The sequence below is a fragment of the Condylura cristata genome, unplaced genomic scaffold (genome assembly GCF_000260355.1).
Source record: "Condylura cristata isolate star-nosed mole 26May11 unplaced genomic scaffold, ConCri1.0 scaffold00026, whole genome shotgun sequence".
NCBI classification, from domain to species: domain Eukaryota; kingdom Metazoa; phylum Chordata; class Mammalia; order Eulipotyphla; family Talpidae; genus Condylura; species Condylura cristata.
Window position 1 is genome coordinate 6787513 of NW_004567127.1, and position 15431 is coordinate 6802943.

Genomic DNA, 15431 nt, shown 5'->3' on the forward strand with positions numbered 1-15431 from the left:
TCTGCTTAGCTTTGCAGTGTAGTGCTCTAACCAGCTGGGCCACCAGGGAGGGCCTCTGCTACCTATGTTTTGAGGTAGCAAAACTTCCTTTTTGATACTTAGCATCCCAAAATGCCCTCTCAGACAACATTGTAAATAGCCATTTAGCTCTGCTTAGTGCAAGTAATGTTTATGCCTGACAAAGAATACTCAGTATATTAGTATCAGGTACTCTACAAAACCAAAACTTCAATCCTGTGAGGTAAAGATTCAGATGTAGCAGTGATAATATTTAGGTTCGTTCATGGAATATAAAACGATTATTATACAAGGAAGAAGTACAAGGGGGGCAAATTTAAGGATGTCAAGTTTGGGATGGAAATAAAACTTGGAAGTCAATTTTTAGTCATCAAAACCTATGAGATGCTTTTACATAAAACTATGAAGTTAGTTATAGTGCTAAATATTCCTGTGAGTTCAATTCATACTTTTTTCTCCCCAAAGAGAAAAGAACATTTTGCTGGCTTCCTTTTTATGGATCATTCCCCTAACTTGGACTCAAATTATGTGAAGTAGATATTAGCTGGTATACTGTCATTTCTGCTCAAAAAGACTAATGTGAGTGAGTATCACCCAATATAAATGACACCTCAACACAACATTCATACTTGTTTGTTATTTCAAAGGAACCTGTACATTTCTGCTTCAAACTCTGAGACAGAGCCAGTCAAATAAAATAGGTTTTGATTTGAGAGTCTACTTTTGAATGAGTGTCTACTTTGGTTTTGTTTTGTCCCAACTTCTGTGACCAGCCGCAAGAAAGGAAGGCTGGAGGCAGAAAGGCTGAGCAAGCGGAGTTTATTGCTCCAGGACAGCAGCTGAGACAGAGCCCCTAGAGTGGGGTCCGCAGCTACAGCCAACCCAGTAAGGGAGCAGGGTCTCCTATATAGGTCCTAAGCTCAGATTTCCAAGGGGTGACTCATCGCTGTGTCCTTGATGTGAGGCCCAGTTCGTTATCACCTTCATCTAGTCCCATCCCTACGCAAGGACCCGTCAATTAGATGCAAGGCCCAATTTATTACCACCTTATCACCTTTGGATGCAAGGCCTGATTTATTACTGCCCTTATCCAGTCCCTCAGTAAATCTCCGCATTTGGTCACTCCCAACAGGTTTGCTGCAGAAAATTTATGGATTATATTCTAAATTATAATTGGGCATTCTACCAAGCAAAACTCTCTTATTTACACTAAAGGAACTTAAATGATAAGTCCTATTCTCTTTTTTTCACCAGTACTTCTGATTCTTATGTCCTTTTTATAATGAGGGGCGGGGAGTAGACCTGTACATAGAAATGTTTCTCTATAATGTCAAATAACGAAGATAGGAATGTGTTAAGTTAGCAGAATTATGTTGAGTTGATGCCTGGGTTTTGGATTTTTGTTTTGGATGCTCATATTTTAATCCCTTTTTCTTTCTAAATCTCTTAAAAAGATGCATGCAGTTTTCAATATAATTTTGACACTAAGGAAGAAAGTTTTTAATACAAAATAATGTTATCAAAGCCGTGAGGAGACAGCTCTGGGTGATTAAAAAATAAATGACAAGTTGTGAGAAATCATAATTGGAAACTAACCTCAGAGTTTAAACACATGCAGTGTGTGTTAGCTGTTTCAGTGAATCTTCAAGCACAGCGCTGATGTAACTGAGTGTGCAGGTAAATATAAGCAAAGTATTCTGTGATGAATTAACCTTAATTGTCTTTTGACACTTAACTCAGAGAAAAACTTGGAAAAGTCATGCAGTGTAGCATTGTAATTTAATGTACTCTCTTAGAACCTGGATTGTATCCTTTGAACTGAGATGTTACAGTTTCTATATTCTGGTGGAAATTTTAGAAAACTTCAAGTTGAAAGTATTTTTGTTATTGTACTTTCAGGGTGGGTGAAAACTTCTGAGCAAGTCCCCTTCCCTTTCAAAAGGCAGCGTAGTTTCATGGGGTTATTTTGCAGACCCTCGGTTTGGTAGGGATCCTAGAGATCCTAAAATGATCTCTGCAGAGATGAGAATGGACATCTCAGTACAAGCCAACTTAGTTCACAGAAACCCCCCCCCCCTCTTTCTTTCTTTTCAAAAAGAAAGGCTACCTCATTCATCCCAGATTTCAGTGTGGTGTGAAACCTGCCCCCAGGGTATAAAATCTATGGGGAAAAATCCAATAAAGAAAATTCAGAATGCACAGCCCCAGGGAGGAATTTTGAAGGCTACAGGACCAGGTTTTACCCAGGGGTGGGAATGCCCTTTTGCTTGTTCTTTGTTAGTCTCAGGATTTGAAAAAGACTGGGTTGTAACAAATCAGTTGTAGAAGGATAAACATCTCCAGTAAGACAGCATTCATCTGGTTACAGCAAAGCATCTTGTGAATTAATGTTCATTTGTAGCGATTTTGTTTAGCGTTTCCGTCTTTAGTATGTACTATGTAAGTAGAATAACTCAACAATCCAACAGTCTTATACATTTTCTTCCTCTTAAAAAGTACATTAAAGGGGCCTCCCTCCTGGCACAGCACTGAGAAGCCAAAGCCACTTCTGCATGAGTTCGATCCCCACCCCGGAGGTGACCCACATGCTGGCACCACAGACCTCTCCTGGCCCACCTGCTGCTCCCCTCAGCAGTGTACTTCATCCATCTCCCTGTTCTGCTCCCCACTCTGTCTCTGGTGAATCCTCTCACCACCCCTGCACCTCTGGACTGTACCCCAGTTCTTTGCATAAATAAATAAATCTTTAGAAAAAAGAAAAACATTTTAGGTACCTGGAATGTAAATGTCTGCGATTTAGTGGGCCTGTTGACCTACATGTCATGTCCTATTTTCATTTATATCCTTTAGATACTGGGATTTGAGCTGGATTTTGGCAATGGCACCGGCAGCTGGAGGTTCATTTGAGTACATCCCCCCGGATGGCGGCTGGGGGTGGGCCGTGCTAGTTGGAGCTTTCATTTCCATTGGCTTCTCTTGTGCGTTTGGCAAATCTGTTTCTGTATTTTACAAAGAAATTGAAGACCTATTCAACGCCAGCACCAGCGACGTGTCGTGGATATCCTCCATCATGTTTGCAGTCATGTATGCTGGGGGTAAGTGCCTGGCCGGTCACTCGTTCACTTTCCATCAGCCCACCACAGCGCTGAATCAACTGCTCTGTTCTCCAGGCCTTTATCAGTAAGATATTGCAAAGGTCAGTTCCGAGGCCATTTTATTAGATTCATACTTTTCATCGCTTTTAACAATAGAAGCTACAAAGCAACTGTGTACTCTACTAGCTCCATTACAAAACAGGTGTCTTTATAAAAGATAATAACTTTCTTTGGAAAGGTGTCTTTAGTTGCACAAAGACAATTGATGTTTGCATTTTAATCATATATCCTGTAACCTTGCTAACCTATCGTTTTATTTCCAATAGTGTATTGCTAGCTTTTTTTCTAAAATGTTTAGATCGCGAACCTATCTTCTGTAAAAACTGGCAGTTTGATTTCTTCCTTCCCTTGTATCCTCCCCCCCCCCATCTTACTGAGCAGGCTTAAGCTTGGACTAGCTTGTGTAGTGTTGAAGAAAAGTGGATATGGTATGGGTGCTTGTGCTTTGTGATTTTGTCACTGTTTAGCTAGTTTGTAAATGTTCTCTGACGTGTGATGGGATTTGCACAGAAATCATTATATCCGTGTGTTTACGCCAGATAACCATACATGTATGTTGCTAATATCCTAGATCCATGAAGCTTCCTTACAGCCAGTGTACTTGCAACCTATTCTACCTAAAAAGCGATTAAGGTTTTTCATACCTTAAAGCCATCCAGTGTATGCTAGGTCTATAGTAATGGTACGATCCCCACGGTATTTTTCCCTTTGGAAAATAAAGATAGAAAGTGTCTTCTGCTGCCTCTGTTGTGCCTGTTCATTTTGCAGGATGGGGATTAATGCATTGGCAGACTTTCATGTCACTAAGGCCTTGTAGCTGTGCCTCAGGATACGGGTGTGAGGGCTGAGCATCGCTGCGTCACCTGTGGGGGCTTCTCTCCTAGGTCCCATCAGCAGCGTCCTGGTGAACAAATACGGCAGTCGCCCGATCATGATGGCTGGCGGCTGCTTGTCAGGCTGTGGCTTGGTTGCAGCGTCTTTCTGTAACACCGTGCAGGGACTTTACGTGTGCATTGGACTCATTGGAGGTGAGTTGTGCAGACGTATTTTCAAGCATTCTTTTTTTTTGGTCTGGACTATTTGTAGCAGTCCTCTGTCAGTTCTTTTGTGAAGTGAGACATCATTGTTAGAAAAAGTATAGGGCCCTCCCTGGTGGCCCAACAGGTTAAAGTGCAGCACTGTGAAGCTATGGGCAGCCACTGCAGCACAAGTTCGATCCCCGGGCAGGGAGCTGACCCACAGGGCACAGTGGACCCCTCCTGTCTCCTCACTGCTCCCCTCAGCAGTGTTTCAGTAGATCCACATGTTCTGCTCCCCACTCTGCCTCTGGTGAGTCCTCGCCTGTACCCCAGTTCTTGTGTGCATAAATCAATAAATCTTTGGGGGGAAAAAGTAGAGAAAGTATGACACCATTATTTTAAAGAGTGACAGATATGTTAATTTAATAGTGCCAAAAAAGCAAGTCTTTAAAGCAAGTTCTGGTGCTTGATAGGAACTATTTTTTTACTTTTTCCTCTCAAACTTTATTGATTTGCCATTCGTTTACCCAACTATATGGTTTGGGGAGTGTGGCTCCCCAACTCTATTTGTGCCCACGTTCACTCATCCTTCACCAAGTCTCTAGGACCACCACACTGTCACTTACCCTCCTCCCTCTCCTTTTTAAGTCCCTCTGCCCCATCCTCTGGAAACCAGTTTATTTTTCAGTTTTTGTAGTTTTGTCAGTTTGTTTTCTTTAGGTATTTCTATTGCACAAATGAGTGGAATATGCAGTAATTGCCCCAACAGCTGAGCATATATTCCATGACATCCTTATCCAGGTATCTGTCAGTGGGTGGCTGTCAGTGGGTGTGTGTGGGTGTCTGTCAGTGGGTGGCTGTCAGTGGGTGTGTGTGGGTGTCTGTCAGTGGGTGTCTGTCAGTGGGTGTGTGTGGGTGGCTGCCGGTGGGCCTTTGGGCTGGATCTGTGCTTTGGCTACTGTGAATAATGCTGCAGTGAGCATAGGAGTGAATACACCTTTTATTAATCTTTAGGAAAATACCCAGAGGTGGTATTTGATATTTTGGATTTTTTTTTTTAACTGGGGTACAGGCCAGAGGTGAGAGATTCACCAGAGACAGTGGGGACCAGAACAGGCAGATGTACTGAGATACACTGCTGAAGGGGAGCAGCGGGGGGACAGGAGAGGTCTGCCGTACCAAGTGGATCAGCTCCCTGGCTGGGGATGGAACTCCTGCTGCAGTGGCTGTGGAGAGCTTCATAGTGCTGTGCTTAACCCCTTTCACCATCAGGGAGGACCCTGCCTACCAGTTTTTTTACTTGATAACTGTTCGCTAATGCTATCACAATGTCTCTCATAATGATGATGTGCTGTACTTTCATTTAGTTTCTCAGGTTCATTAATAATAAATGTTTCTCACATTTACTTCAGTCCCTGCTTCTTTTTTCCTCTCCTTCCCAGGTCTTGGGCTTGCCTTCAACTTGAATCCTGCTCTGACCATGATTGGCAAGTATTTCTACAAAAAACGGCCACTGGCGAATGGACTGGCGATGGCAGGCAGCCCTGTGTTCCTCTCCACCCTGGCCCCCCTCAATCAGGTTCTCTTTAATGTCTTTGGCTGGAGAGGAAGCTTCCTGATCCTTGGGGGCTTGCTGCTAAACTGCTGTGTAGCTGGGTCGTTGATGCGACCGATAGGGCCCCCGGCGACCAGCGCGGGGAGCGAGAAGTTGAAACAGTCCCTCCAGGAAGCTGGAAAGTCGGATGCAAAAAAAGAGTTAGGTGATGCAAAGAAAGAGGCAGGTGATGCAAATACAGAATGTAATGGAAGAATACACAGAGAAGAGAAACAATCAGCTTTTCAAAAAGTTAACAAATTCCTGGACCTATCCCTGTTCACACACAGAGGCTTCCTACTCTACCTCTCTGGGAATGTGATCATGGCCTTGGGGCTGGGCACACCCTTGGTCTTCCTCAACAGTTATGCCAAGAGCCAGCATTTCCCTCATGAGAAGGCCGCCTTCCTTCTTTCCATTCTGGCTTTCGTTGACATGGTAGCCAGACCGGCTATGGGACTTGTGGCCAACACAAGGTGGATAAGACCGCGAGTCCAGTACTTCTTCGCCGCCTCTTGTATTGCAAACGGAGTGTGTCATATGCTGGCACCTTTGTCCACTACCTACCTTCATTTCTGTGTTTATGCTGGATTCCTTGGATTTGCCTTTGGATGGCTCAGCTCGGTATTGTTTGAAACACTGATGGACCTCGTTGGCCCTCAGCGGTTCCCCAGCGCTGTGGGGTTGGTGACCATTGTGGAATGCTGTCCTGTCCTCCTGGGGCCACCGGTGTTAGGTACAGTATGTCTCCTTACCTCTGTTTTTCTATTCTTGTAGAAGATTGAGAAGGTGGCAGAGGTAATGATCAGCAAGCTGCTTGATGTCAGAAGTCTCCGTGATCTGTGCTCTCAATGCTGACCTGGCACACAGTAATTGCTCAGCTGCTCAAAGAATTAAAGGAAAGCTTCAAGTTGAAAGAAGAATGAAAAGCTTTTACAAGTTTAAGATTTTATGGGAATAAAATGTCCTCATCATAAGACTAACATGTTTGTTGTATAAAAGCGCATTATCATTCCACTTGTAAAATACTGTGGGTGAGCTTAATTGTGGCATTTATCTCAGTAACAAAATTTAAATTACAACAGTAGCTATCAGGTAAGGGCCCTGGTAAGCTAAAATAACCACAGCTGCCAGGCCCCATCCTAGTGTTGGGCTGCAGTCACAGCTCACAAGTCTATGAGGTAGGACTGCCACTGCCCCCACGTTACAGATGCAGGAATAGAAGTGCTCGATGCGAAATGACTTGCCCGTCATCATCACACGGCAGCAAGTGACCCTCCAGCTGATGGCTTCTGCACGAGAAAACCACTTACATTTTAACTGTATTATGTGAAATAATGTGGACTTCCTCTAGGTACGACGTGTGCTTTGAGATGGTGCGCGTCCGGTCAGGAAGATACTTAACCAGCGCGCTGACTTTTGAAAACTGCCCACCCTCTCCCCAGTGAGCGTCCAAGTCCTGCTAGTTTTCACCACCTAAACCTCTTTCTTTGTAATCTACCCATTTTCTCCAACACAACTACCACCCGTCCGCAGTCCCCTCTTCTCTCTAGGCAGCTCCTAGTGTCACCTTCTGGCTGGCTCACCTGTACCCACTCTGGCTGCCCCAAGTGCTTTCCCCGTGGTGCCCAAGCTCAGATCCCTCAGGTGGCCGCAGCCTGCCTGCCAGGCCCAGCTCTCCTGCAGGTTCCTACCTCTTGCCCTTTGCTCTCTCTGCCCCAGCCCCGCTCCCTGCCTCCCCCCCCCAGGCAGTGCCTCCTCCCCTGCTTGTCCTGTTCTCTGCATGGACCCCCTTCCCACTTCCCACCCCCTCTCTCCTAGACAACTTCTGTTGTCAGGCTCTTCGCTTGCACTTGCAGAGAAGCCTTCCTGCCCCACTCACTGGAGAAACACCTATTTCCAGCAAGGCCATTCAGCATCTGTATGACACCGTAAATAAAACGATCAGATCATTTTTAGCAGTTCCTCTTTAGACTAATGCCATTTTTAGGCTCTTTGAGCACTGGCTGGACAGCTTTCGCTTGGATCCTTAAACCTTATTTGGGAAAGGGTATACTAGATTACTTCTGCCCACATGACTTGTTTTTGACCCCCTTAGGCCGTCTCAACGATGTGTATGGCGACTACAAGTACACGTACTGGGCGTGTGGCATCATCCTTATCGTCGCGGGCATTTACCTCTTCATCGGCATGGGCATCAATTATCACCTTCTGGCAAGAGAGCAGGAAGCCAAGAAGCAGCAGAAAAAGGAAGGTAAACAAGAGGAACCCAAAGAAGTTGTTAAAACAACAGGATCTACAGAAGAGAAAGGCCCCAGAACAGGAGACCCCAAAGAGGAGAAACTTCCAGATTGAAGTCATGGGAAAACAGACGGGATTTGGCCCAAAGACACCTGCGATATTCGATGCCGCCATGTTCTATGATTCGTGCTTACCATAGACAGTGGACTTTTGTGTAGAGGTCATACCTGGTGTTTGTTGAGGGAGTTTTCATTTCATTCCCTGACAGTACAATCTGTATCCTTTGGGGGCAGGGCATTTGCAAAAGATGAAATAAGGAAATCATTTTTATTTGAAGCCGCATTAGTAAGGTATACGGCGCATATACCCCTTTTATCAGAGTCAAGTCAACTCACTGTAAAACCAGTCAGTTTTAATCACATTTAAAAAGCCAATGACTGAATGGATCATGTCTATAAGTGAGGCCTCTATAAGAGCCCTGAACAGTGGGGTTCAGAGAGCTTCCTTGGGGATACCTGAGAGTGGGGTATACTCAGAGGCCGGAGGCTCCCCTTCACCCCCCCAACTCCCACCTTGCTCCATGCATCCTACCATCTCTCTTCCCTCTGGCTGTTGCTGAGTTGTGTCCTTTGAAATTAATCACTCATAATCGGTGTTTCCTGGCATTCTGTGGTACATTCTAACAAATACTCAGACCTGAGCAAGGAAGTGACGGGAACGCCTAGCTGAGCTGGTTCGAATGAGTCCAGGTGGCCAGCGGGACCTTGTGAACTTTGGCTTGTGAACTTGTTACCGGGCACCCACCTCCGAGATGAAATGGGTGCATGGTGACAGATCCTCACCTGTGCGCTTAAAGGGATGTATAATAACCCTCAACTGCAGGCACACACAGACAAGGTTAATAAAGGGTTCTTTTCTAAAGAAAGGGCAATGAACAAACGAACGTTTCAGGGAGAAAGGGGTATAAAGTGGTAAATGCATCCTTCCAGTTCCGCCAACCTGGAATCCCAGTGGCACACCCACAGCCAGTGAAAAAGCCAAGAGACCCAAAGGCCAGGAGAGCCAGGTGAGCTGCGTGTCTGGTTTTATACCAAACCTGGCTGCCTAACCCCACCCTCAGGCATCAGCATCCTCCCTGCCATGATGATGGGATTTGTAGTTCCCGGTCTGTGTCTCAGTGGCTTTGGTCTGGAGTGGGAGTGGGGTCCACAAAACCCTTGTTCCCTCAGGGTCTCCTTTCCCCCTAACAGAACCTCACATGAACTCGGGGCACTCGGGGTCAGAACTGAATGGGGAGCACACAATTGGTATCTGGAGACGTGCTTGTTGGTCTGGAAAACCCTTGGCCCCCAGGGTGCTGGGAGTTAAGGCCTGTGCCTCCTGCTGGTCATGGGGGTGGGGGCACTTCCTGCAGTTCCCCTTCTGGTTCCTCATCCAGCTGCAACTGAGCTGAGCACTCAGCATCCACGAGGTCGTGACATTACAGCCGGGTCATTGGCGTACTGAGACCAGCATCAGAAACAACAGACCATGTCACAAGAGACACGGTGGTGTGGGCCAAGGGAGGACACCTACCTGCTACACATCGCTGGGCGCTGTCAGGGGCACTTGGGATTCACTGAGGAGCAAAACACACCAGCTGTGCTCCGTGCACCTTGCTGTCTTGTAAGGGAAGAGAGTGAACAGTAACTTGTCAGGAAAACTGCAGTTGTCAGGATAGAACAACGGGCATGAGATCAGCCTGCATTCATTCATTCATCTAAAAACACTCTGTGGGCCTCATTGAGAGGCTAGAACAATGGACAAAACCAGTTCCTGGTGCCCACAGCTTTAAGTCAGTGGGAGGGGTATGAGGTGAGTCTGTGATGGGGCAGTACATGGAGAAGTCTTAACCCCACCCCCACGAACCCCCAGGACCTAAGGTGTTGATGTGTGTGCCTGTGCAAGTGGGTTAACTTCTGTGATTCTCCTAAAAGTAGCATAATAGACAGGCTTGAAGGTCAAAGTGTGTAGCACATTGTTTAGAGTAGTTTTAAGACTGGAATCTTACACCCTGCAGTGCAGTAGGGAAGCATCAGCTTATCTGATCATTAGTCCGGATCGGATCGCAATGAGGAGCGCCCTGCCTCACCTGTAAGACTGACATCTTCACAGTTTACAGAGTCATTTTACATACAATTTACCATCAGATCCATGCCACCCCAAGGAGGATAGGGGTAATTAAAAATAATCACCTCCCTTAATAATCGTGGGATCCTGGATTGGGTCCCAGGCCTCAAAAAAGGACGTTAGTGGGAAAACTGACCATTTAGTTATAGGACTATCCAGGGTTCACTTCTTAATTTTGGCAAATGTATCATGATATTGTAATCGACACCCATAAAAGGTGGATGAACAGTAAATAGGAACTCTCTGCATTCAATTTTTCCTTTAAATTTAAAATTTAAAAAATTTAAAATAGAAAGTAAAAAAAAAAAAAAAAAAGCGGCATTGACCCCTTATCTGTATCTTCATCCTGGCAGGTCATTTCCTGTCAAGAGCACGAAGCCACAGTGTCACAGCTCAGCACCTGGGGCTGAAGGTGGTGATGGACAGAAGCTTTTAAAAAATCAACAGAAAAAGAGATTTCCTGGAGAGCGCTGAAGGTGAATAAAGCCAAACCCACCCCTCACCTTGTGCCGAAATGAGGAAGACGATTTCTGGCCCTTAGTAGTTCATAATCTTTTTCTTGGTGTTGGAATTCATCCTGCGATTTCTTCACTGAGGATTTCCTTTCCCAGTAACCGCTGCTGTTTTAAGAATGTAAGTGCTTGGGGGCCTCCCTGGTGGCCTAGGGGCTGACTCTGACCACTTTCACTGCCTGACCCACAGGGCACAGCAGACCTCTCCTGACCCGCCCGCTGCTCCCCTCAGCAGTGCCCTCCATTGATCTGCCTGTTCTGCTCCCCACTCTGTCTGGTGGGTGAATCCTTTCACCCCCTCCCTGTACCTCTGACCTATACCCCAGTTTTTACATGCATAAATATATAAATCTTTATACAAATATATAATGCATGTAACAAAGATTAACTCGGCGAGGAAACCAGCAGAAAGCTAAATCTAGTTCAGGAAAATTCAGGAAGCTAAGTATCTTCCAGGAAAAACAGAAGGCTGAAATAAGATTGCAAACTTACAGATAAACACCACCGATTTCTGCCATTCCACATATTTACATTCCTAACCCAGAGCTTCCTCCCTTCCTTCCAGGCCTGTCTGTGACCATCTGCTCCTTGCCCCAGTCAGGCCTTACGTGGAGGAGGGGAAACTGTGAAGATACCTTACCTGCCCTCACCTTCCTCTCCTAGTCTAACCCCTTCCAACTTCCCCAACTCAGAGTCCAGAGAACTGCCAGCTTTTGTTGGGGCCCCCCAACAGTGAGATGATCAGTGCTATCGGTGTTGACTCAGCTGGCCCTCAGGGGAAATGGGGCAGGGAGTGGGAGCCTCCTCTGGCTGATACCATCACAGCAGATGGTGAAAGAATTTACTTTTATTGCTCATGGACTTAATTGCTGTTCTGAAGCCTGGTAGCTCAGCAATTTCTCCCAGGTCACCTGAGCTCCTTGCCAGGCTCTGTTTTTCACTGGATAAGACATAAGTGATGTTCCAAAAGACAAACGTGTGGAAGTGAACCCACAGCATCCTCAGGGCCTGGGCCTGAGAAGACAGCCAATAGTGGAACAGCATGAGTTTACTGTCCAAGATTCTAGAGCATGAAGAATGAACTGGAGGGCGGACCCATGAGAGAAGCTTCACGGAGAAGGAGTTTGCCCTATGTCTGAGCTCTAGATAATCTGAGTAATACGCCAGAATGAGGTGCTGTTGTGACATCACATGACCTCCTCACCCTGTGGTCACCCAGGCGCAGAGGCCAAGCTCCTCGCTGCACGGGGTCCACATCTCCAAACCCCGACCCGCTCATCTGCAGGTCCTCTCGCTCAGGCAGACTGCGGTGGCAAGGGGCAGACGGTTCTAGCCCCCCTCACAGGACTGGTCGCTTCCCCTTCGCCTCCAGCCTTCCGCTGCCCCTGCAGCTTCTCTGCAACTCCAGGTCCGCACAGGTGCAAGAGCAAGGACGTCCACAGGATTCTTTACCAGTTCCCACACTCGCACAGGTCCCTAAAGTGAACTGCTTATTTTGTTATCTTTCTTTTCTTTTTTTTAACGATTTACATATTTATTCATACAGAACTCTGGGATACAGACCAGAGGTGCAGGGGCGGTGAGATGATTCACCGGAGTCAGAGCAGGGAGCTGAACAGGCAGATGCACAAAGTACAGTGCCGAGGAGAGCAGCGGACGAGACAGGAGAGGTCTGCCGTGCCATGTGGGTCACCTCCCTGGCTGGCGATCAAACTCGTGCCAAAGCAGCTGAGGCTGGCTTCACAGTGCTGTGCTTTAACTTGTTGTGCCACCAGGGGAAGAGCCAGATGGGAGCTTTAGAAGCAATCTTCCAAGACTGAATCAGGAAGAGAGCAAAAACCTGAACAGCCGAGTCATAAGCAAAGAAATTGAAAGAGTAATCACCCACCGAAACAAGTTCAGGGCCAGATGGTTTCACTAGTGAGTTCTACAAGCCTGCACAGATGAGTAACTTTCCTTCTCAAGCTCTTCCAAAGCTGAGGAAGGAGAGCTTCCAGATACATTTTATGAAGCCGACATTACTCTAATAGCAAAAAAGCAGACACTACCACCACAAATAAAGAAAACTACAGATCAATATCCCCAGTGACCACAGAGCAGAATTCCTCAAAAAGTTTTAGCAATCACTTTCAACAATACAATGAGCAGAACGTACATCATGGCCAAGAGGGATTTATTCTGGGGACGCAAGGATGTTCACCACCCACTAATCAATCAATGGAATTTATCACATCAACAAAAGGAAAGATAAAAATCACATGGTCACATGAATAGATGCAGAGAAGCATTTGGCAAGATCCAACATTCATGGGTGACAAAAACTCTCAAAAAGCAGTGACTGAAGGGATATACCCCACATCAAGGTCAGATATGGCAAGCCAATTGCTAGTATCACACTGCAGTAAGAGTTCACCCACATGGTGTGGCAGACCTCTCCTGTCTCACCTGCTGCTCCCCTCAGCAGTGGATTTCACTCTATCTGCCTGTTCTGCTTCCTACTCTGTCTCTGGTGAATCCTCTCACCCTCCCCACTGCCCCCAGCTGCCCACACCACTGGCCTGTACCCCAGTTCTTGTATGCATAAATAAATAAATCTTTTTTTAAAAAAGTCTAAATTGGGCCCTCCCTGGTGGCACAGCGGGTTAAAGCACAGCACTGAGAAGCTAAAGCCACTTCCGCATGAGTTTGATTCCTGCCTGCCCCGGAGGTGACCACAGTGCGTGGCAGACCTCTCCTGACCTGCCTGCTGCTCCCCTCAGCACTGTGCTTCGTCGATCTGCCTGTTCTGCTCCCCACTCTGTCCCTGGTGAATCCTCTCACCCTCTGCATCTCTGGCCTATACCCCAGTTCTGTATGAATAAATAAATAAATCTTTTAAAAAAATAAAAAATAAAATAAATTTTTAAAAAGTCTAAATTTCATTATTATAGCAGCAGCTTTCCCTGCTGTTTTCCATCAAGTTTTAAGGGATAGTATATGCTGCTCCTACCCCACCAAAGATATTATGTCCTCCAAACTCGCGAAGGTCGATTCTGTTTGGCATGGGGGTCACAGGGCTGAGTGGCCCAATCTCTGCTCCTGGTAGTGTCAGATTTCCATCTCCTTTGGACCATAACTCTAATACCACTGAGTTTCTGGTCCAAGTCAGCTTGCTGGAATTCCATTTTAATTTTTGTCATTTCTTGTCTAGCGTATCAGTGACTCTTAAGTCACTCAGATTGCTTCCGTATTATCACATGCTGTAGTTTCATCTGTTCTCCTAGACCTCGCTTCTAGCAGGTTAGTTACAGGCCCAAGGGTTTTGAGAATCAGAGTCCTTTGGGGTGTGGATTGATGCCCTTACAAGGAAAAGGGTTTCACACCTTGCACCCCTCGAGATTACTTTCTGGGTTACGGCTTTTCCTTTCTGCCTCTCTGCATTTATGTTGCTGATTGCTCCTCATATGAGTGGTCGAATTTCTCCCTTATTTGCACTTTTTACCATACAGTCTACCTTGCTTGGATGCGTGTGGAGGCCAACATCTGGAATTTCCTTCATTTTAAGTTTGGTCCAGCCTGCTTCTGCAAGACGTCTCCAGGGAGTCCCAGAAGTTAATATATCACCCAGTCTACCCCAATCTACCTCTGGAGCACTTTAGGGAGGGTTAACGGGCTTAGACTTACATGTGTCCTGCTTTTCACAACAGTGTTCAAAGGGAACTTTACCATAGAGATGCTTAATACTGTGCTCCAAACCCTTTCTGAGATGGTAAGTTTACAGTTTTCCCATATGGTCATGGCGTTTGCCAGAATTTGGTGAATTAGAAACTTAACAAAATTTAAATTTTGGTCCGGCAGAAGTTATGCCCCAGCACTGACCTCCAGGTCAGGTTATTCAATGTGCCAGTTGTTTTCTTGTGCTTTGAGGAATTCAACATTATTGCTCAGAGCCTGAGTTTTCTTTGCCAGTATTTTATATACTTAGCACAGTTACATACATAACTATTAATACTATCTCACAAGCCAACAGCTAATGGGACAATGTCTCTTCAGAAAGCAATTCAGAAATAACACACTCCACACCAGTGATATGAATCACACTATTGTTCTAGGTTGGTGATGGATGACAGAAACAAGGTTGAATTTAACTGGGGTGTATCTTTCCATTGGCTGGTAGTCAGGACAGTCATTGCCAAAGGTAAAGGGCAAGTCCCTTGTGGCTGAGCTTCATGCCAGGGGACAGAGGGGTTCTGGGCTGCGAGACCCACGGGGCTGCTCCCGGGTTGCTACTTCCAAGGGCTGCTTCACAGCCTGAGCCACTGCCTGCGGAGGGGCGCCTCCGGAAACAGCTGTCCCTTAGCTTCCTGAGACGCTGCTCCATGCTGGGTCTGCTCCGCTGTCCTGTCTGGCCGCATCCGCAGCAAGTGTCTCCAGACCTTCCTGAGACAACCGCAGCTTCAGCACCACTGCCAGCCAGGAGTGGTCGCTGGGCAGGAACTAGGGTCCCAGGGTTTTCCCAGAGCTCTTTGACCAGCAGGGCAGCCTTGTTCTGTAGAGTTGGATTTTGGTGTTTCAAGTTAAAAATGTCCGTGATGGACATCGCTGCCTGGCTGCCGGGCCAGTGACTGTTCGTATTGATAAGCACTCAATAGCACGATTCAGCTGCCCCCACATCCTGTCATATGATAAGAAACAATTTCAGCAAATTAAGTTCAAGGCACATCAAGCTTTGGTCTAAAACAAC

At 46.3% G+C, this 15431-nt stretch overlaps 1 protein-coding gene across 1 annotated transcript; it reads left to right on the plus strand.

Moving 5' to 3' along the window:
* The first annotated feature begins 2878 nt into the window (after positions 1–2878).
* On the plus strand, positions 2879–8431 carry LOC101630841 (monocarboxylate transporter 1). The gene is made up of 4 exons (XM_012730079.1): positions 2879–3113; positions 4058–4201; positions 5635–6522; positions 7885–8431. Exons 1-4 carry the CDS (start codon positions 2897–2899, stop codon positions 8139–8141), a joined length of 1506 nt encoding a protein of 501 aa, XP_012585533.1. The 5' UTR covers positions 2879–2896; the 3' UTR covers positions 8142–8431.
* The last annotated feature ends 7000 nt before the right edge of the window (positions 8432–15431 follow it).

Excerpts from the sequence above, each read along its gene's own strand:
- LOC101630841 (XM_012730079.1), top strand. The coding sequence starts at position 2,897 with ATGGCACCGGCAGCTGGAGGTTCATTTGAGTACATCCCCCCGGATGGC. Across the intron at positions 3,114-4,057 it reads TGCAGTCATGTATGCTGGGG|GTCCCATCAGCAGCGTCCTG; the intron begins GTAAGTGCCTGG and ends CTTCTCTCCTAG. Across the intron at positions 4,202-5,634 it reads GTGCATTGGACTCATTGGAG|GTCTTGGGCTTGCCTTCAAC; the intron begins GTGAGTTGTGCA and ends TCTCCTTCCCAG.